The sequence below is a fragment of the Xiphophorus hellerii genome, chromosome 23 (assembly GCF_003331165.1).
Source record: "Xiphophorus hellerii strain 12219 chromosome 23, Xiphophorus_hellerii-4.1, whole genome shotgun sequence".
Lineage (NCBI taxonomy): Eukaryota > Metazoa > Chordata > Actinopteri > Cyprinodontiformes > Poeciliidae > Xiphophorus > Xiphophorus hellerii.
The window spans coordinates 10648296-10670175 of NC_045694.1; the positions used below are offsets into that span (position 1 = coordinate 10648296).

The following is a 21880-nucleotide window of genomic DNA, read 5'->3' on the forward strand; positions in this document are numbered from 1 at the left end:
CAACATGCTAACTCTATGCAGAACAACTTCAAACCCAGAACCAACTAATAATCTTTGGCCTCCATGTAGAGGACAAGTTTACTGTGTCCCCTACATGGTATATGAAAAAATATTAAACATGGCTCCTTATGCCTCACATTCAAAAGTGGGTTTTTGTATTTCTACTCCTCCATAAAGTCCAGATTTATTGAGTGCATGCATAATAATTGTCCATTCCTATATATTCTCCCACATGAGCTGGGTGGGAGAATATATAGGGTGGGCGTTTATTGTATCGAGTATAATTTATCGTGATACATTTCTTATGATCATTTTTAATTATTGTTTTCACAATAAATGTAAATTTTTAATAAAAATGGTTTTTTTTGTCAGGATTGTTATTTTTAAATGCAGTTATTATGTTCAGTGTAGTGATACAAACAACACATCTTTACATGACTCATTTCTTAAAGAAACATGTTGTAAATAGAAATGTTTGTTTGTCACACAGGTACCTAAAAAACGTAATAGAGTTTTTATTGTCACTTTTATTGTTACCACAATAGCACCTCAAATTATTGTGATAAAACTAAGTTTATATCACAGTCATTATAAAAATGTTATATAAAATATGATTTTAAGGAAATTTTACTTTGTAATTTAATGCCTGGAAATTGGGCCTCTGTCTCTTTAAGAGCTCCTGCTCTTTCTAAAACGCCACCTTCAGGAATTCATCACATCACTCCTCTATTCACCCTTTAACAACGTTTAGTAATTGGTAGTTCCACAAGATGTTTGCTCATTGCTGCTGGCTAGTCTGGAGGAGCTGAAACTGCAGCTATGAGAAGGAGCTGCGTCCTCGAAGGCGGTGCTAGGTCCAACCAGGCGTTGTGCACAGCTGAATGATTGCCGTGACAAAATAAAAAATTTCTCAAACATGTATGAAAAAATCAAGGCAACACTGCAGGTATGTTTTTGATAAGGGAATAACATTATAACATGATGCAATGTTCACGCAAAGTTACAAAAGTAGCTGAAAAGCTTTCTAGGAGCAACATACTTTTAACTGGAATGGCTAAATTTACTGATATGCATGTTAAATCTGTCATCTACCATTGAAAGATTTCTAGTCTATGTTGTGTGTTTTTAATGATGGACACCAGGAAGAGCAGCTGGGTGTAAAGCCTAGCCAATGGGCATCCTAAACAATTAAATAATAGCTTGTCCAAATGGCAAGTTAAGGCCTTCTTTTTAAAACATTACATTGAACTAGAAGAATAGTATGCAGAGGCGCTAATTTTTCAAAAGCAGTGACTGCAGGAATCTGAAGAGGCTAAATGAGAGCAAATCACACATTATAATAAATCTTTGTTTCTCAGAGCAATCGGGGAAGAGAGCGTGCCGCCCCACGGCCCAGTGGCGGCGCATTAAGAATGCTCGACTGGGTTTTCAGTGAGGGCGGAACCTCCGGTCCTGGTGCTGGTGAGCTCTCTATCTGCAGGAAGTGCAGAAGACGACTTCCCTCACTCCGTGAAGCGCTGCAGTACCATTTAATACACGGATGCAGGCACAGTACACAAACAATACAGTTTGCCGTTCACTCGGTGCCAGAAAGCACACACACCAACTGCCTCTCCAATTAAACATCATTAACACAATCCCCTAGGTGTGCTTCCCACTTAAGTGTGATGCAAACGTTCTGCCTTTCGCCAGGCTGACAGACGGGCTTAATTGGCTTCTGAAAGACACAAATGCCCTTATGTAAGCTTCTAAACCCAGCTCTGAGTACAGCTCCTGATAGATGAAGGAAACGAGAAAAAAAACACAGCTCTTCAAGCAAGAATGAGCACAAACTTAGAGGTAGCCTACTTGTCTTGTGCATATCAGTCACACAAACCCTCTACCTGCTAGCCAGATGCACAAAAATACAGACACTTTGCTATTTTCTTTATATTCAAATGTCTTTTATATTCAAAAATATCATCCAAGCATTTACAGTGTATTACAACAAATGAGTCTATGCAACTGCTGACAGCCTTTACAGAAAATGAAGAAATATATTCGTTTTTGATCTATGTTACAAACCGGCAACAGCAAAAAGAGAAGAGAAGGAGGTCGACGGGTTGGGAGGACACACCCTCATCTCCTCCTGGATTAGCCCTGTAGACCTGATACCATACAGAGTCACGTGTCGGCTCCAAACGCACCGCGCTCTGCTCCTGTGGGCAAAACTACGTGATGATCCAGTGACGGCAGAAACCGGTGCTCCTCTGTGACTCCCAGGGAGTCGTTATGTCTAAAAATATTTTGCAGATGCACAGGAACTCGGAGATCAAGCTTCTGAGGACTCCATCATGGGTGCTTGGTCTCAACAGCGATGATGTTTAAAGTCTCTGCCACCTACACAGTCCCTGAAGTGCTCATGTAACATTCCCGCTTGATCTGAGATCAGTCCTCTGTGTCCCTTGTACAGTCAGGGTTCAGTACCGAGTCTTTGATACTTGTGAGCTAGATACTGTATCTTTCACATTGCTACAAAGTCTGTGTTGCCTGTCGTCTTCTCGAAGCAGCAGAAGTGTCACCTGTGGAGCCTAAGTGCTCTTTATGCCCTCAAAGCCGCAGAAGTTCCAGCGTTTCTCCAGACTCGCTCCAACGCCAGTCAGCTCCTGCCTGAAGGTGCAGGGCAGCCGGGAAAGAAGAGCCTCCACTTCACTGGGGTTAATCTGCAGACAGACAGACAGACGACAAGTTCACATGTCTCTAATGGGATAGAAGCCCCATTAAAAGGTGGCAAAAGTTATGAAAAGAGGATTGTTCACACTTATAGAGTGTTGACTTTTTAGTCAACAAGACAAACACAACAGTGTTGAGGTGCTTTTTCTCTGAGGCAAAAGGACAAGAAATAAGATGTCGAAGGATGCCACATGCTAGCTGTGCTAGTGCTATATGCTAACAGTACGTTACACTAATGTTAGAGAGCAGCTTAAAAAGGGCAGTAAATCTCCTTTATCAGCAATGGTGCAGTACAGGAAGGAGAACGTTTATAACATAAAAAAACATTACTGGAAAGTTATTAACATTGGTGCTAATAACTGTGTAAGTGTTAGCTTGTCCACTGTTTAACCAAACAAGGAAGTGACATTTTTAAATCATATTTTATAAACAGGCGCTGAAGTGTTCCCTATTTTTTTTTGTAACTTATATCTTTTGCTCTTAACTAGAGCAAAAAAAGATCCTTCAAAAAATGTTGCTGTGATCAAGCATTTTTGTTAATATCAGTTTTGACGTTTTAGTAGTGTGATGACGCCACTGTGTTTTCAGAAAACCCTCTAAATGTATCACATAGAATCATTTTCTGTCGAGAAAATGATTAAACTACTGTAAAATAAAACTTTGAGCAGCTCCTACGAACACGCTTTCTTCTCTGACTCCACCACATCAGCTCTTATAAACCATCCTCTGACGTGAGTGGGGTGAGGATCAGCCGGCCAATTGAAATCCCACATGATCACGTCGAAATGAACAATTTGAGGATCTACGATCAACCTGCGGTGTTTTGAATTAATCTCTGAGTGTTCATACTGCGACACATAAAGGTCCGCCATGCAAAAAAGATTGCCATTTTACAATGAAGCGGTGTGTGTGGAGCCAGTAGATAAGCGTAGAGGACCGAGCTTGTAGTTGGGGAGTCTAGCCAAGGATATTGACAAAACTCTGTGGGCTGCACGGTGTGTGTGGCGGAGAGTCAGCGTGGGAACAACAGATGCACAAGAAAAAAAAAAGAAATCAGACGCACGCAGAGAGAAAAGCGTGGGCGGGCGCACAAGCCAACACATGAACATAAAATAGAGGAATAATAATAATAATAAAAAACGCACGAGAGGACTGTCACACTCACTTTATACGTGAGAATGAGTCAAGTCGGTGATGAAAATATACAAACAAGAACAACTTCTTTAGTGGGCAAGAAAAAGTTTCTAAAGATGACAAATTGAATATCTAAGTGATGAGGTAAATAATACTTTTGTCGACACAGATGGAGACTAATGTTAGTCCTACTCTTTGGAGGTGACGCTAAAAGGTGGTGATTTGAAAGCTTCAATCTTGGTGCCAGAGAGGAGTCATAATGGGAGTGAAATGCCTCATCAGAAAGATGAGATGATGTGGTTGCACTTCATCAAAAACGAATGTCAGAAACTGAGATGGTGCTCGGCTTCCAGTGACAGACTGATGGATCGGTTTTAATATAGTCTGGCATGAGGAGAAATCCCACAACAAGGGAGAGATGTCAAGATGTAAAAGTGTTAAATATTATTAAAGTTCTCAAAAGGTAAATTACTCTAAAAGTACAGAACAAAAAGTATTTGGGATTTAATTCAAGTTAAACACAATCATTTAAAAACAAAAGTCTTATAGGTCATTTTTAACCCTTGCATTGATTTTATACAACCAACAACTAAAACAAAAGAATGGTGCAAAATTAAGACAGACAGGATTTGTTTTTGTCTTTCAGGGAGAAACTTTTACTGACAAATTGACTGCAAATGGAAAATGTGAAGTACAACATACAATCTCCATCTGTTATAAATAAAATTTCTTGCATTCAGTTAACAGTGAATTGTAACCACAACTATATAGACTTTCACTCAACAGCAGTCGTAAGTACCTCCGTTTTAAACCTAAACAACAAGCGGTTTGGAACAAAGGGTGAGCCATTTTCTGTTCTTGCTGCTCAGAATAGATTTAAATAGTGGGTGTGTCCAGATTCAGGGATTGGTCCTTTGACCAGGAATTGAACTTTTCTTGCCTGACCATTACAAAGTGAAGTTTAATATTTACCAAAATATAAATTAAAACAAATAAAAATATTACAAGTGGGTATAATAAGAACAAAAGAACACATTTTAAGCTTAAGCAGGACCTAAACAGCATGACTTTTAAGAAACAGAACTTATCTTTTATACTTCTTAAATTAAACAAGTTGAAATAAATTGTGTTTACTACTTCTCTGCTAAATCCAAGAGGGCCTTAACTCAATACTTATTTATTATGAGGAGCTGTCTTGTCTCTGGTTGGTGCAATCAAAGTATCAGAAAACAGGAAGTTGTTGGATTCTGAAGTTGGTGGATTGTTCAACGTAATATAACTTGTGTCATGAATGTCAGGATTTGACTGACTTGCTGCCAACCCATTTTCCCTTTGAGAAAAATACAAGTCAAGTTGCTTCAAGAAAAAAAAAAAGTTAAGGTGCTGGTTTAAAAAAAAGTTTAAAGAAATACTTTGAAAGACTTTCAGAATGCCTGGAGAAATACTGATCCAGACGACTGTAAACATTTCATTAAAGTTTGGCTCCATGGAGACAAGCACTCTTTTTTTTTTACAGAGCTGTAAATGCCTACCCTTAATTATTTTATGTTAATATTCACCATCTTTAAGAGGCTTCTAATTACATAAAAAAACATTTATTAAAGCCAGATGTGGAACAGGCTGTACACATCAAAAAAGTTATTAAAGTTGCAGATTTTTGTTGAATTGAGGTTCTGTGTAGTAACAGCACCTTTAGCTGCAATGATATTGCTGTCAGATTGTAGAAAAGTGAATAAATCCTGAGCAGTGGAGATATAACATCCAGACTGATGATTGTTCATGACGATTTTAACCATTTAAAACATGTAAAAATGAAAATCCTCACATAAGTGAGCTACAACGCTATATCAGCAGATATTAAACGTTTGCATTTTCAGAAGAAACCTTATGGTTTGTTGCCGTTTTACAGTTCAGTTATGTTTGTTGAGTCTCAATCAGCCTGATCAGCTGTGACTCCAAATCCACCTAAGTGGAGTAAACTTTTTGATTTTGCATCAAGCTGACATTTATGCTACGGCATCAGAGAAGGTACATTCCTGTGATTTCTCAGGTCCTGAACAAGTCTGATAATTATCCTGAGAATCAGGAGGATTATTTCAGCAGCCGTAACTTTACTGTAATAAAACAGGTTGTTTGGCTGAGAAAACAACTTCAGCAACTGTTTCTTGTAAAAGTGAAGACATTTGCTTTTCAGATAGTAAACCATTATGAATTTTCAGAATTAATTATTCTAAATGACTTAAATCAGTTAACAACAGGTTTGTGTCTGACTAGTTGTAAGATTTCCTTTGCTCTGAGGATTTCTTCACATTTCTACTAATTCATTACTACAGCATCTTTTTACTACGAGCTCACAGTTAGTTTTAATATTTTCACAGAACTTAACATCAGAAAAATCTGATACTAATTTAAGATTTTATAAGCAATAAGAATTAAATTTTCTTACAGTTGGAAAAAGCCTTACTAGTTCATTCTCATCATTAGAGTTTTTATTCTGAGGTGAGCAAATTATATATTATATATAGCTATGTGGGGAAAAATAGGACACTGTGTATTTATCTAACTTAAAAACATTTGTGAAATATGATAAGTAGTAAGAAGTAAGTAATAAACACTCTAAGAAAGCAGAGAGAATGTATATGGAGATCAGGACATCTGGAATAATTCTCTGTGAGGAAATGAGTCTAATGATGAAGTATTTGAACCAGACATGATCGACAATGACCCACGAAACACCAGTAAACCCACCAAAGCACTGGTGGAGAATTAGGAAAGGGAATGTTCCGGGCCTAGTCAAAGCCCAGATCTGGATCCTAAGATGCTCAGGGGTGATTTGAAGCTGACTGCACATGCAGGAGAGAGTGAGGAATGGGGCAGACCTTCATTAGATTGCAGATGGCCACAAGAAACATCTCACTGAAGTTATTTCCACTAAATTGTTTAAAGCATCAACTCTTAAGGGTGTTCTAACTTTAACAAAATGATTTTTTGCTAATATCTTCTGTAAAATTAGCTCAGTGTTGTTGAGTGTGACTAAATCCTTTAATTTACAGAAAAAAATCACATCAACATAGGAACATTTCTCAATGAAGGACTAAATATTTAATGACGTGTGCTATTTTTTTGTCGTCCCCTCATTTACCTCCCAGCGCGGGGCCAAGTGAGAGCATCTGTGAGGACGTCAAACTGTCCTTTAAAGTGATTTTGTTTCAGGGAACTTTTGGTAAATCCATCCACCTCTGTGGAACAGCCTGCAAAAAGCATTAGGGAGGTCTGCTTGGATTAAGTTAGAGTGAATATCCAAGCCCATATGTCAGCCCAGCAGGGCAGACCAACACGCTGTCTGTATAAATGCATGTAATCTAGATTTATACTAAAGGGCAACAGTGTTCCAGCGCTCCTCAGTGGAAGCTTTGATTCAAAGTGTTACCTTGGTGTCCAAACGCTGGAGGTAGGAACAGATGTACTCGATGCTGGCTCCAAACGGGTGGACGTGCAGGAACGTTGAGATGATCCCTGAGGAGAGAAAAATAATAAGTCATGCAAAGCTCTTAACTTCCAGCTTCACTCAACCATTAAACATTGACAAATTACCAGAGGACGTTCGGAGCAACCGTGTTTTTTTCTTTTTTTCTCCACTCTTCGCCGTCTCCTTGGGCTCAGTGGAGGAGCTGCTTTAAGCGACTTCTTCCCAGAGTCCCATTACTGTTAAAAGCCTCTTGTATGTTGTCGCTCCAGATTAGAAAGAGAGTTTAATGATGCCTTTGATGCTGTTGTCTCTGATCAAAGCCACACTCTCCCCCAGCACAAACAAACCATCTGCCATCAGCTCGCAGAGGAAGACCAGAGGAGAGCCAGCTCTCTGTCTGAGCTCACTAACCACCGACGTAGCTGCAGCACATTTCAATACGCACAGCTTCTGGCTGAGCAAAAACACAACCGTCGCTTGAAGCTTTAAAAGAGGCAAAATGCTGCACCAAGACTTCATTTTTGTCACCTGCAGGAGGTCAATCAATACTCGAGCACAAACAACGCGCTTGTCTGGAGCTGCTCAGCTGAATGGGAGTTTAATGGGGAACTCAGATAGAACAACAAGTCCAAATCTCTCTGATTTATTCGCATGAATTTACCCACTGGAAAAACAAAACAAAAAAAAAACCCAAAAAAACCTTTGCTCTGCTTGTATGCCATGAAAAAGCCAATAAAGAAAAATGTTCTCCAACTGTACAAAGCTTCCAGTTTGTGTGAGCTGTATGCTGGGATTTATCTTCCCTTCAAGTGGGTGCATTTAAATATGAGTAATTCTTGCTTTACTTTTTCATAAATTAACAGAAACTGCAGGTGTTCCTCCTTGTTTTTGTCCTTCAGTTCCTGTAGTCTGAAAACTCAACCAGGCGTTGAGCAGCATCTGCAGCTTACACTCTGACACCACGCTTTCTGTCAACTATGGAAATACAACAAAGCCTGCAGCAGAGACAAGAATTATTTCAAATACAAAACTTTAACACTTGTGTTGTGGTAGGAATGTGAAGCGGTGATAATGCATGTTCTCTGAAAGGCATAAACAAAGTTTTTATTCCCCACTGCTTGTTTTTATTTTCCCTCATAGCTCAATTTTCCTCCACAAATTGCCTTATTAACAATAATACATGTAAATATCTAATTTACAAATGTGTTTAGACAGTGGCTGTTAATTCTACTTGTCCTTGATCTGCGCACGGCTCAATTAATTTAATGAACTTAATTAGGAAGCCACGCATCTGTCTAATGTGTCACAGTCACTTCTGTATGTCAGAGTTAAACTAAGCTACAAGGGCTGCCAGTGAAACATCAGAAGATATTTTAATGGACTGTCAATCACCTTTATTTAGGAATTTAGACCCAGACACAAAACTGCCTAATTGTGAAGTGAAACAAAAATGTGCACAGCTCCCCTGAGCCAATACTTATCAGAAAAAGCTGCAGGTCTTTCAGAGTATGTCTCTAGCAGCTTTCCACTGCTACAATGTGTCAAATATTGACCGTTCTTCTTTTCAAAATAACTCAAACTCAGTCAGATTAGACAGGGAGAATCTGTGAATATCAATTTTTAATTCTTGTTGTAAATGCTTAATTGAATTTAGGTGTGGATTTTGAATATGCCGTTGAAATCCATGAGCATATGTTGATCTAAACCATTCCATTGTGTGTGTTTTGGAAAAGCTTAAGGGATGCACAGATCCAGGTGAAAAGCATCAATGAAATACTTAGCTAGTTGCAGGACTTTTTTTCTCAATGTTTGAAGTTAAATCAGACCAAATTTTATAACAAAGTTTTGCAGAAATTCGTATTGGAATTAATCTCAGTGTCTTTTTACTCAGTGTTTGTAAAAAGACACTAGCTTTTTACAAACAGTCTGCTTTGTGAAAAGCAGACTTTATAGATTTGGGGGCACAGCAAAACATTTACTAACTGACCTTCCATTAACTAATAGATAGATTTTTTTGAGCAAATAAACAAGCTTGATGAAATAATGACCATCAGAGTGACACTCTATCGATTAGAGATGATTAAACTGAGTGGAACAAAGAGAAGCATTTGCTCACTAAAAGTCACAGGACAGACAACTGGGCATGGAAGTATTATTCGATAATAATCTCTATTATAGGAAAGCCTACAATGATTGTAGTCCCAATACGTATTAATTTAATAAGTTCCAGCTAAACTGAAAGCAGTCTTAGTGTTTTTTTCTTCAGAAAAAAGAATAGATGAATAAGTAACCTTAATGTTGACATGTGTTTTGTCAACTGAAGGAGCTAATAAAGTGAATCTGCTTAAACAAGACTCTGTAAAATAATGAGAGTGAAAAAGAGCCCACAGAGCTTCAGTGTGCACAGAACATTGAGCCTGAATGAAGACATTGATGCGAAAGTGGCGGCAGCTTACCGACTAGCAGGGCTTCCCTCTCCGAGTGAATGGGACTTGTTGAGTTTTTCTCTGTGGGACCTCTTTTCTCCTGACTGCAGGACACCACTGCTGAAAGTGTGGCTTCCTGCAAACATGAAAACACACAAAGAGAACCCATGAATAAATCAGGCATTAGTCGCTGATGTAAACAAATTAAAATAGGATTAGGGCTTAAGAATCATATGGAAATAAGCAGCTAGCTGCAGTTTACATTCAGTCATCATAAATATCAGATGTATTGAATTTCCCATGTTTTATTTAAGGAAGTATTTTTAAGGGTGGTGCACAAGTTAAATATATTTTTTCTTATCCACACATTGAAATAATCAAATAAACATAAATAGTGGTACTGAAGAGCCAAGTTTATGTTCTATAGCAATAATTCCCCAATATCATTTCTAAACATTTTCCACATATAATCAAATATTTATAATGTACAATTCAAGCAAAATAGAAAATTTAAAAACCATGCACAAGATTATTCGCCCTTAAACTAAACCATGAGTCACTTTTACCATTTTGTCCTCTTTGACAGAGTCCCACAACTTAATTTGACAAAATATGTCCATTCCAACTCGTAAAGGTTCTTGTAATCTATGAGATTGGAATGTAGTCAGTTGTCTGCTGCCCTCTTCAGGATCATAGATTTTCTATCCAACTTCTGGACTCTGGCTATACCATTCCAAAACTTTAATTTTCTTGTTGTGAAACCACTTTTCATCTGATTTGGATGCATAACTGGACTCACACTGATGCTGAGAAATTAAACGTGACTTAATTTTTATCTCACTAGCAAACACTAAACAATTTTGGTCAAAATTGAAATGTATTTGGAACAATTCTTCTATACATTCGCTCCAGAAAGAAAATCCAGGAGAATCCAAATAAAATAATCCCACATTATGATACTGCCACCTCCATGTTTCACTGTGGTTTAGGTAGCTTTTACTGGGTGATGGGCTGAGTTTGTTGTCCCAAACATTCATTTTGGAATTGTTGCCCTAAAATTCAACTTTAGTCTAGACATATGGAGAATTTATGTTTACATTTACAAATCAAATACATTTGATTAATGAAATCATAATAAATTCAAACTTGTGCACCCACTTCTTGATTTTTTTGATGTCTAATAATTTCAGCCTGCAAAAAAGAGAAAGAAATGTGTCTTTAAAAGTTTAATGTATTCATGTCTGTGATAAAGATATGAAAACATCAGAAGGTTTCACCATATCAATCCTGAGAAACAATAAATCGGTTACGGGTGAAGCTCAGAAGGAAATTCAGACATCAGCTATTTTTCTAACAAAGTGATACTTGTCAAACACACACACACACACACGCATACACACACGTCACAAAATGAGATGAGCTTTAAGGAAGCAAACAGAGGCAGAGGGAAGAGACTTAGACAGTAAATGATTAAACAGTTTGCTCCAGATCTCTGACAGGTGGCAGAGAAAAGGCAGAGGAGTTTTTATTGTCCAACATATTACTGTGTGTAATGTTTCCACTCATGCTGTGGGATGCCTGGTGGCCATTTGCAGTTTTTAATCTATTCATCACACCCCGTTTGGATACACCAGTGTGTGGGAGTGTAGACGTATACACATGTGCAAGGCATTTTAGTGTTTACGGCTGCTTTATTTCCAATCTCGGCTGAGTCTGGGTGATTAATTCAATGACAAATGTAGTTACAGGATGTTAAGCCACTTTAGGCTACAATGATCTGTTATGTCAGTGGAGGAAGGGAAGGAAAAGGCGATAAGGAGAAAGATGACAAACATAAAAAATGAGGAATGAAAATCATAATGGGTAGGAAGGGTTTTAAGTTTTCCACTCACAACCGTCTTGTTGCCGTCATCTTTGCCTCCATCGCCCGGGTTTGACATCTCCAGCTGCAGCACATGAGGAACGACACAGCAATGAAGAGTTCTGCCGTACCCAATCAAGCATTGTTTACTATGAAAATACAGTCCAGAAAAATTGTGGATTTCAAACAAACAAGTAAAGCTGAATCACTGGACCCCATATGGAGACATTTAACTAATCTGAGTCAAAGCAGGAACAAATGAATCATCTGATGAACATACAACAGTTTGTGTCCCGATTTTCCTGAATGGCTGCCCTCTAAGAAATCCAACCAAATTATTTGACATCAAATTACCTGACCAGTAGTTATCAAACATAGAGTCCTGGATTGGCTGCTTTAAAAAACACCAGCCAATAGCGCAGCATCTATAGCTGTTTCAATTCCCCAAGCTGCATTTTCTTTCTAATATTTTAGAAAAGCTCTATAAAAACAAATTAGTGAATAGATGGGATTTCTGTGAATAAGTTACGTTCCACAGAAAAATCCACAAACACTGATTCCTTTCGCACTGGTGATCAAATCTCATGATGCGGAAGTAGCCACATAAATTTTATTAGCAGTACAACGCTGCAAGTTTCTACCTTTTTGGGAAAAAAAAGGTAGAAACTTTTGGGAAATTCATTTATGCATATCTGTTACGCCCTGATATATAAAGAATCAGAACTAAAAAGTTTACCTCAAAGTAAAGAGACAGATAGCTTAAAAGCGACATCCTTCAATGTGTGGGACTGGAGCCGTTCAACTCGACGGAATTAAATCAAAAAGTGTATGAAGTGCTCATCTAATTAGAATGAAAAAACCAACAAATAAATCAAACACGAAACTGTCAATAGCAGCAGTAAAATGTGATAAAAACTGATGAAAAAGTTTGTTTTGATCGTAATAATAAGAAGGTTAATCTCCGCAATGACCTGCAGTCGAGTCGCAGGAGTAATGTGTGATGACAGCTTGGGGACAGCAGGGACACTGCACCGATGAAAGAGAATTGAGGCCGTAAAGAAATATCCTCAACATGACAAATCGTCCCACAGTGTCTGCTAATCTTCAGTGAAACCCAAACCCTAAAATTGATTTCTCTTTTAGCCTGTAATGAGACTGTCTTTCATGATTCAAGTTTGCCAGCATGCAGGAATTTTAATTAGCATATTTCCCTTCAGCTCGCAGGCGTGGGGACACATTTCTTATCAAACTCATCACCATTAACAAGCTATTGACAAGCGTCCCTCTGATAAAGGGGACTGCCAACACGTTCCTGATTCAGCTCTAGGTTAAAAGGAACCCGCCGGCGATCTCATGGAGGGAATCCTCATGAGCTGTGAGAGCCCTTAGTTTGTATTATCAGTTTAAGAGGTGATTTAACCGAGGCTCATTATAATGACAGCCATTGCTCTCATTAAACAGAGCTGGAGGGAACATTAACAAACAAATAGCAGACCACTGGGGATAGCAGACAACACCTGAAACATTAGTAAACATGTCGGGGCTACCGGAGAAAAATGACCCCTGACACTTGAAAATGTTTTTAAGACTGGGTATTTAGCATTGCAGCTTGGTTATTAAACAACCGGGCATTAATTAGTATTAGGCTCAGTTTTGCTGGCAAATGAGCATCTTAACATAAGCAACACATCCAGTGAATAAATAATGAAGCACAAGTGTCTGTAAGTAATGATTCAGGCTCCTGAAACAGCTCTAGTTTAATTTAAAGTGAGCTCTTCTGGACGCTGCAAAGACCAGCTACAACCGTGAGACAGTTTTAAAGCTGCACACCAGACACTTCTGTAAAAATAAGAGAAGTTCACCTTGGATAGTTTGACACCGTGTCAAGGTCAGGTTTTGCTTTATTATTTTGTTGACATGGTTATCTACGCACAATATGATCTACCCTCCAAAAAAAAGCTTTTGCAAAACACACAGATGCTTGATGACATCACATAAGGCAAAATGTGTGCCTGTTTGTATTTTTTGTATGTTTTCAAATGTTTTACATGTTTTAACTAGTGTTGGGAGTTACTTGCAGGTTCTGTAATTAATTCATTAATTGCAATTAATCCAATTTTAATTGAAAACTATATATTGACAAACTAAGGAACATTTACAAATCAAAATCCCTTTGAATTGCTGCAACATGCTTAAAGCTGAAATGCTATTTTAGACTTGAATAGCTTTGCTGATAGATCAACTCCTTTTAATACACCTTTTAGCACAACTTGGACACGTGTTTGGTTTTTGAAGCAAAAATTATCCCCCAGTGGGCCAAGAGAATCGGCTTTTCTGTCAATTATGAATGATGGTGGTGCGTCAGTTTTACAGGCCTACCAGAAACACATGAATAAAAAAGTTCCAAATATATGAATTATATTAATTTCAAATATTAATTGTGTTCAAATCTTTAATGCATTAAAATCTATGTAATTAATTAATTGAAATTGTGTCGTTAAAGTGGCAGCCCTAGTTTTAATCAAATTCATCTCAATTCCAGTTACTCTTGTGATGTCATCAATACAGATACACACATAGCAGTATTTTTCCGAGCAGGTTTAAACTACTTTTATTTTGTAAAATCCTGTGGTAGGGTCAAAAAGACTTCAAAGTAAGTGGAAGTTTGTAATTTGAACAGATCTTACATGATACAACTCTGCACGGTGCATCCCAGAGGACCATGAACCACACACACGCCCGCCCACACCCCCACACACACGCCGAGTCTCAGAGGCAGCAGTGCCTTGTTATTTACAAGCACAAAATTGGACATGCAAAACATTAATGATTGCTTTGATTACTTTAAATCATATACTGCAACGCAAATTATGTAAAATATCAGAAAAAATGCTTAAAAAAGGGGGTTTTGAGGTGAGTGTTTGCACCTTCTGCCTCTGAAGACCTCTGCAACTGCAAGTTATAGCATTTTATCTAACATTTCCACTCAAATAAGCTGTTTAAAATAATTGGTTCCTGTACTGCATTGCATCAAATGAATTTTAAAGATTCCAAGAAAGTCTGGCTTCTCAGAAACAAATCAAAAAGAAGTATGGGATTTTTTCTCACAGTTTTGGTTCCTTAAAAACGAATCCATAGGTTTGTATACAAAGTGAAAAAGCGTAAATATTAATTGACAGATCATCAGATAGATCCTTTTCTGGAGTGACTGCTTTAAAATTCCCAGCAAGGCAGCAATTAATTTGTAATCCAAGACCCACTGTTTTTGCTATTTAAAGACTGATTAATATGTTAACATAAAGAGAAAAATATCATATGCAAATATGTGAAAGTAGGCAATCACAGGACTGGTTCGTGTTTAGTGTGTGTTAATTGGGCTTTTTATTGTTATGAAATAAGAGAAGTTAAACTGAGGCGTCTTATAAAGAACCATTTAATGAGACACTTGAAATGAGAAAGATCCAATAAGAAATTTGAGCTGAATGCAATTTACATAAAAAAAAGATACAAGTATGAATTAAGGTGAAAATGAACACTGAATGAAGCCAGATAATCAATGACACTGTTGTCAGCGCTTTCCTTCAGTTTCATGATAGAAATATGCACAGAATGTATTTGGAGATTTCTTAGGAGCTTAGAAAAATGGTTAAAGTAAGTATCATCACTTTGATTCACTAGTAATTTGTTCTTTTATTTTCTTTCAGGATTTGCATAATGCTGGACGTCCTCAGCTAACCTCTCTCTTATGAAAGCGCAGACTGCAAAGTTTATTCTCTTATTCTCTACTGTTAAAGAACAACCCACAGACGAGTCCTGCTGTGAAGCCCGCTAAGTAAACGCTCCGTGTCGGCTCTGGTGAAAGCCAGCAGAGAGAGGGATGTCATCTGACACACTGACCTGCATTGTGTGTGTGCTCTGCAGCTTCTGGAGACCTTCCTTCAGATTCTGGACTTGCGACTTCAGCTGCTGTTTGTCCTCCAGGCTCTTTTCCAGCTCCGCCTCCCGCTGCTTCAGTTCGTCCCTCATTTTTAAAAGTTGCTGTGAAAACAGACATTAAGACACTAATGTTGCTGAGAACTAACCAGCCGTAAAAACACCAGGAGGTGGACTAAAAAAATTAAATCAGCACATTTTACACATTATTGTTTAGCAGGCATACTTTGCATGGGTAAAAATTTATTACGTCAATCTTAAAATGCAATAAATTAAATAATGAATGACCTCTCTGCCCCCCGAGGTAAAGATATATAGAAAAAAAAATATTATTGCTGTAGCATAATCTCAAACAACAATAAAAAAATCTGAAAATTGAAACTTTTAATTGCGGTACATTTATCCAGGAACAAATAAAATCAAAGGTTTGAGCATAAAGAGAGAAATATTTGGTTCTTCCTATTTTCAGAATATCTCTAGAGCCCCAATATTCCTCCTATTTTATGCTCTATTCTCATTTTCTACATTGTGTTGATTTAACCATACTTTGGAAAATTATTACTGTTAAAGAACTTAACCAAGGCCCAAATTTACATTTTCTCTTACAGGTTTAATTCCACCTCCATTACCATTCTCCTCTCTGTGTATGGGAACAATGAAATGACCATTGGTTTGAAGGAATGGTATTTAAATTACATAAATGATATGCAGGGTTCCTACACAATTTTCATTTCAGAATATTTTTCCAGGATCACATTTCTCTCCATTTTTTGTGGTTTTTAAAACATTCAACACTATCAAGCATCTGCTTGAATTGCCATCACCTGTAAGATGCGGAAATAATAAAATCACAGATTGCTAAAATTGTCTTTCTGATTTTCACAGTGTTCTTCTAGTGGTTTTCTGGTATCTAGACTAAACAGGATGAGTCCAATTTCTAGATCTATTACTCTTAGACTGGTCAAATAAAAAATGTCGGAATTTTGAACATAAATATCTAAATTTGCTTTGCAATACGTCCAAAGAATAAGTTTTAGTGCTTGGTTTGAAGTTTTTAGAGTCAGGTTAAAAACAACAGGTCTAGAAACCAAACGGTAGTAAATTTACCCAAACTTGATTTTTGAATAAATCTGCATTCAGTCAGTAAGTTCAAAACAAAACAGTGATGATTAATAAAGCACTGGAATCAAGGTGTGTTGTTGCAAATGAAAGATAAAACGTGTCAATTTGGACTGAAATCAGTTCTGCATTATTAGAGTTTTATATTTCAGAAAATGGAAGAGGGAAAAAGAGGCTTAAAATTGAAAAACTTTTCTAAACCTATCCAGACATGAAAAATAATTAAAGGAAATTTCTTGCTTTCCACTAATTCATGTAGGAGCCCTGGATGACATATTTTTGCCACGAGAAAATAAAGAGTCGTGGACTGCTAATTAAAAGTTCTAGGAAACACTGATCAATTAAAAAAGTTAAAGTCCAGATAAAAAATCCTCAAGCTAAATTTATTTTGAAGAGATTGCTGCGGGTAATAATAATTATGTGACTTTATTAAAAAATTAATACAAAAATTCCTAACTTGGGACTTTTTTTTCCCTCTAAATAAATGCCTTTGAAATGAAGGTCAATTTTTCTAAATCACATAATCATGATTTTACTACTACAATAAAAAGATGAAAATTACAGACTTTTTACACATTTTGAGCCAAAAGATGTGAAGAACATTGCATATCTAAAACAAATATTACCAAATATTCAAAAGCTTCACATTTATTTTTTTTTACAAAGATTAAGAAAATTAGGACGTGCTTTAGGATGAAGTGTGAGAACTGGATTTAAGAACATTTTAAGAGACAACAGCCTCCAAAGTTATCTGTTGAGCACAGACTAAATGATCAGTTTCCTGTGGTGATAGTACTGTTTGCACAATCAGAAACTGAGTGCTTATACTGCCAGATACACCACAGCTGAAGAGAGGCTAACAAGCTGTCAATACATGCTGATAAAGTTTTATTGCAAATTCAGGAGACTGCGGCAAAACACCTTGTGGACCCGGCCAGGTCGAGGTATCCAATTTCAGTGCATTCGAGTTCATTTAATCCGTTCGCCTCATCTTTTTCATAAACACACCCGGAGAGAGAGAAAAAGAGAGAGAGAGAGAGACATGTTGGAAAGGTAATTACTCTAGAAGCAGAAAGGAAAAACGAAGCCTTAATGGATTCTCTTCTTCTAAACGCCAGTCGATCATAATTTCCATTACTGAAGAAAGACAGCTGAAAGAGGACATCTGACAAACACCACAGTCGATTTAGTGCCACTTTACTTTTATCAAATCTAGATTTAACAGATACCTGGAAAAGCATTGCTTATTATTCTGTAAGATACAGAAGTAAAACTGCTGGCTTCATTAGGTGAACTGGAAAAATGTTCAGTTTCCTTTCAGGTTCCAAAGTCCAAATTATGAATTAGTGCTGAAACTTTTAGAGCATCTATGAAATGGTGACAAAATGGTACATGTTGTTTTCATGAATAAATTTAAAAAAGCAAATGAATGAGAAAAATCAGCATTTTTCCCAAAATGTTGATTGATAAAACATTTCCTATTTGTATTAGCTGTTATCAGTGAGAAGCCACATAAACAGGGAGAACGTGCAAAGTCAGAAATGGGATTCAGCCCAGGACTTTCTTGTTGCAAGGCAACGGTGCTCCACTGTGGAGCCCCGGCGTTTTATGTACTGTAGACCTACACAAACAAATAAATAAAATCCAATGGTTTTAATAAAACCAAATAAAAAAAGGTTGGCATACAAACTAAAATGAATCAATGTTCCACATAGAAACTAAATGCTGCTTCTCATTATTTGGCTTTGGTTCTGGGGATGCAGAACCGGAACCAGAAGACCTGAGAGGAGTGGAAAGTTGATACAACAACAGCAGATCTTTAATGTATTGTGGTGCTAAGCCATTTAGTGATTTATAAACTAACAACCGTATTTTAAAGTCTGTTCTCCGATCTACAGGAAGCCCATGTAGGGACTTTAAAACTGGTGTGATGTGCTTCAGCTTCCTGGTTTTAGTCAGAATGTGCGCAGCAGCGTTCTGTCTGGTTGACTTTCTTGGCATCAATGTGAAGACACTGTTGCAGTAATCAATGCAACTAAAGATAAACACATGGGTGAATTTCTCTAGATCTTACTGAGACATGAGTCTTTAATCCTAGAAATGTTCTCCAGGTGGTAGAAGGCCGACTTTGTAACTGTCAAGGTTCAGGTTTGAGTCCATCACTACACCCAGATTTCAGGCCTGATCACTACTTCATGCTGACTCATGATTATTGATAAACAACTTTTTCTGTGAATAGTAACTCAGGAGGAGCTACAGAGATCTACAACTCAGGTTGGAGAACTTGTTTTCATGGTTTGTTAAATTAGTAATCCATCATTCTCACAGTGAACATGGTGGCAGTTTCATTATATGGGCATGAGATATTTTGCAAAAGTTAATAAAAATGTCTTAATGAGAATACAGAGAGGGATATGCCACATGGATCGATTCAGAGTGAGGTAGGTGGATGAAAAACAGTCATCTCAAAATTGTATTTGTAGGAATTAAAATCCTATTACAAAGACTTCAAAGTTGTGCAATCCTCTGTCGGTCTTTCAAATTATATTCTCATGAAATATACAGAAATGTGAGGAATGAATATTTTTGCAAGGAATCGATTTTCCGGTAATCTGCACACATCAAATTCATCTCTTGCTTACATTTTTACTCCATCTATGGAGCTGCTGAATGCCTCCTGTAATTATTTTGCTTCCTGTTTTCCCTGCCTGTCTAATCTATTAATGTGCATCTTTCTTACAGGTTGTTCGATTTCTAAACATCAGAGAAGACAGCAGGAAAAACCTTCAGCATTGAATCCTTTTGTATTTAATGGATTTATCAAAGCTTATAATAACGGCTTAGATGGGCTGTAATTTGAAAAATGAGAGAATGAAGTAGCTCTCCATTAGGATGTGGTGCAGCGCTTAAAAGATGAGATTCAAAACATTTTAGAAAGGAAAAGAATTAAAAATTGACCAAAAACTGTTTTATTTGCAAGGTTTTTTCCCTACATATGTCTATGCAAGCCTTTTAAAATAGCAGCACCCACTAACACTTAGTTTTCAATCAGAGAAAAGCAAGCAAAAACAAAGTCCTTGGTCATAAAGTGGTAATTTAAAAGTAGGTTTAAATCATTGCTGGACATCAGGATGGTTAGTTTATGAAGGACTACCTTTTGCATGCCTTGCAGAGCCTGCTGCAGGAAGCTGAGCTGCTGTGAATGAGTGCTATCCTCCTCGCTGTGGACTGGCTGGTTCTTTCCCTGCTCCTGTTTGAGCAGCTCCACTTCGTTCCTGTAGGCGTCCAGCTGGCAGCGTAGCGAGTCGTTCTCCTCCTTTAAGGCTTCTGCTTGGGAAACACCTACAGACGTAAAGACACACAACACATTTTTTAAATGTGCTGAGTGTTATGGGACTAATCAATTTGGTTACAGTGTAAATAAACAGCTTTTAATGGTTTTTATGCTTTGCACTGTGAATAAAAACTAAAAACCTGAAAGTTGGATAGTAACATTCACAGTAAATTTCTTTACTCTCTTGGGTGTTTGCAGGTATAGAAGGTGAGACAATATTTTATGACAGTACATCCTGAAAGCCAGAATAACAACAAATCTATTTGATAGATGCTTGCTAATAGAAGCCTCTCAGCTTATTCCCAAAGTGCAGAGTGCAGAGTCAGAAAAAGATCTTGTGTTTATTTATAAAACCGGTTACACTCAGGAACCGGAAAACTTCTAACAGCTTTTTTCCACTTAATTCTTTTGTGTCGTCCCTGAAGACAACACAGTGTAAGTTACTGCTACAACGCACCTTTTATTGGGATCAGAAGGACATTTTCCCACCTGAATTAAAATGACAAAAGACTGACAAATAAGTATGTGACAAAGAAAGAAAGAACTTGCGACAAACATTCTAGCATGTGAAGATTATTACTGGAAAAAAACAATTTTATCCGAATCTAGATCAACTATTTAACATTTTAATCCAAGATCATGACTTTTATTGTATTAAAAGTCATGTTTTTAAATGTTAAATGTTCCTGTCATTAACTGAATTAAAACATACAGTAGAAACCAGAATTTTATATATACTGAATAAAAAAAAGACACATAGTGGCATGGGCTGAATGAGGAAGCCATTAGTCCAGTAGAACATTGAAGACAAAGATCTTCATTTTTTTAAATGTTTGACCATATTGACCATTGTTACATTTGGAGGAAGAACTGAGATGCTTGTACCATCCTAAATGTGAAGTATGGGGGTGGGGGCAGCATCATTTTGTGAATGTGTTGTGCTGCAGGAGGAACTGGTGCACTTAAACCCAAGCAAATTACTGAGAAGCTTGTAAAAGTAAACCCAGAAGATTTGACCCAAATCATGAAGTTTAAAGGCAATGCTACAAAATACTGAGGTAAAGTATTGAGGTAAAGGTATGTAAACTTCTGATTTGAAGAGAATACAATAAATATGTCACAGATTCTTTCGCTCTCTCATTATTGTGACATTTATCAAATAAATGATTTAGGTAATTCTAACTAACCTAAACCAGGAGATTTAACTTCAGACAGTGATAATTAAAAAAAAAAATTTTATTCAGTGTATGCATTCTTCTGCATACATGACCAAAACATGCAAATGACAGATTCAACAAATAAACTCTGCCTCACACCACATCTGGTATTTTATATCATAAAATGTGTAAAAAACATGAATTCTTTATCTATGGATCAATTAAGACAAAAATAAATCCACATGCCTGCTTCAGTTTCCAGGTAAGTGACTTATTTCTCTGCAAAATAACATCTTTCAAAGAAAATCCTGATGTAGTTTGTACACAAGCCAAGGACAGCCATGTCTGCAATTAACGCTGTATATTTGATTTCTTTCATTTGCTACCTTGCATGATTTTCATGTCAAGACACCAGAGTTGGTCTATTTCCATTATCCTGAGAATTTGGGCTCTTGTTCAGTCGGAATATTGGCGCACTCAAGAAAACAAGCTGCATTTTTGTGATCATGAGAGAATCATGGGGTGAAAATAAAATGATTCTTTAGTTCTAACCAGCAGCTTAGCATTAATTTATCCTTTAACAAGTACTGGCTCAAAGCCCAAAAGCTCAACATTTCTGTCAAAGCAGTTGAGAGACACTGAAACTTGACTTTCTATTTCTCATGCTTACATTGGATGCATTTTAATGTGAGAAACACTGAACAGCAGAAATATGGATCCTTCATTGGCAGAAAA

General features: G+C 37.1%; 1 protein-coding gene across 4 annotated transcripts in view; it reads right to left on the reverse strand.

The window, feature by feature from the left end:
* Positions 1 to 632: 632 nt before the first annotated feature.
* Positions 633 to 21880, reverse strand: part of enox2 (ecto-NOX disulfide-thiol exchanger 2) — a 195025-nt gene continuing 173777 nt past the window's right edge. For all 4 annotated transcript variants that reach the window (XM_032554682.1, XM_032554681.1, XM_032554683.1 and 1 more), the window contains 6 exons: positions 19809 to 19996; positions 15500 to 15640; positions 11634 to 11687; positions 9772 to 9877; positions 7277 to 7362; positions 633 to 2702 (listed from right to left, as the gene is read on the reverse strand). In XM_032554682.1, coding sequence (XP_032410573.1) covers positions 2571 to 2702; positions 7277 to 7362; positions 9772 to 9877; positions 11634 to 11687; positions 15500 to 15640; positions 19809 to 19996 — 707 coding nt within the window. In that variant the 3' untranslated portion in view covers positions 633 to 2570. The remainder of the gene's footprint in view (positions 2703 to 7276; positions 7363 to 9771; positions 9878 to 11633; positions 11688 to 15499; positions 15641 to 19808; positions 19997 to 21880) is intronic.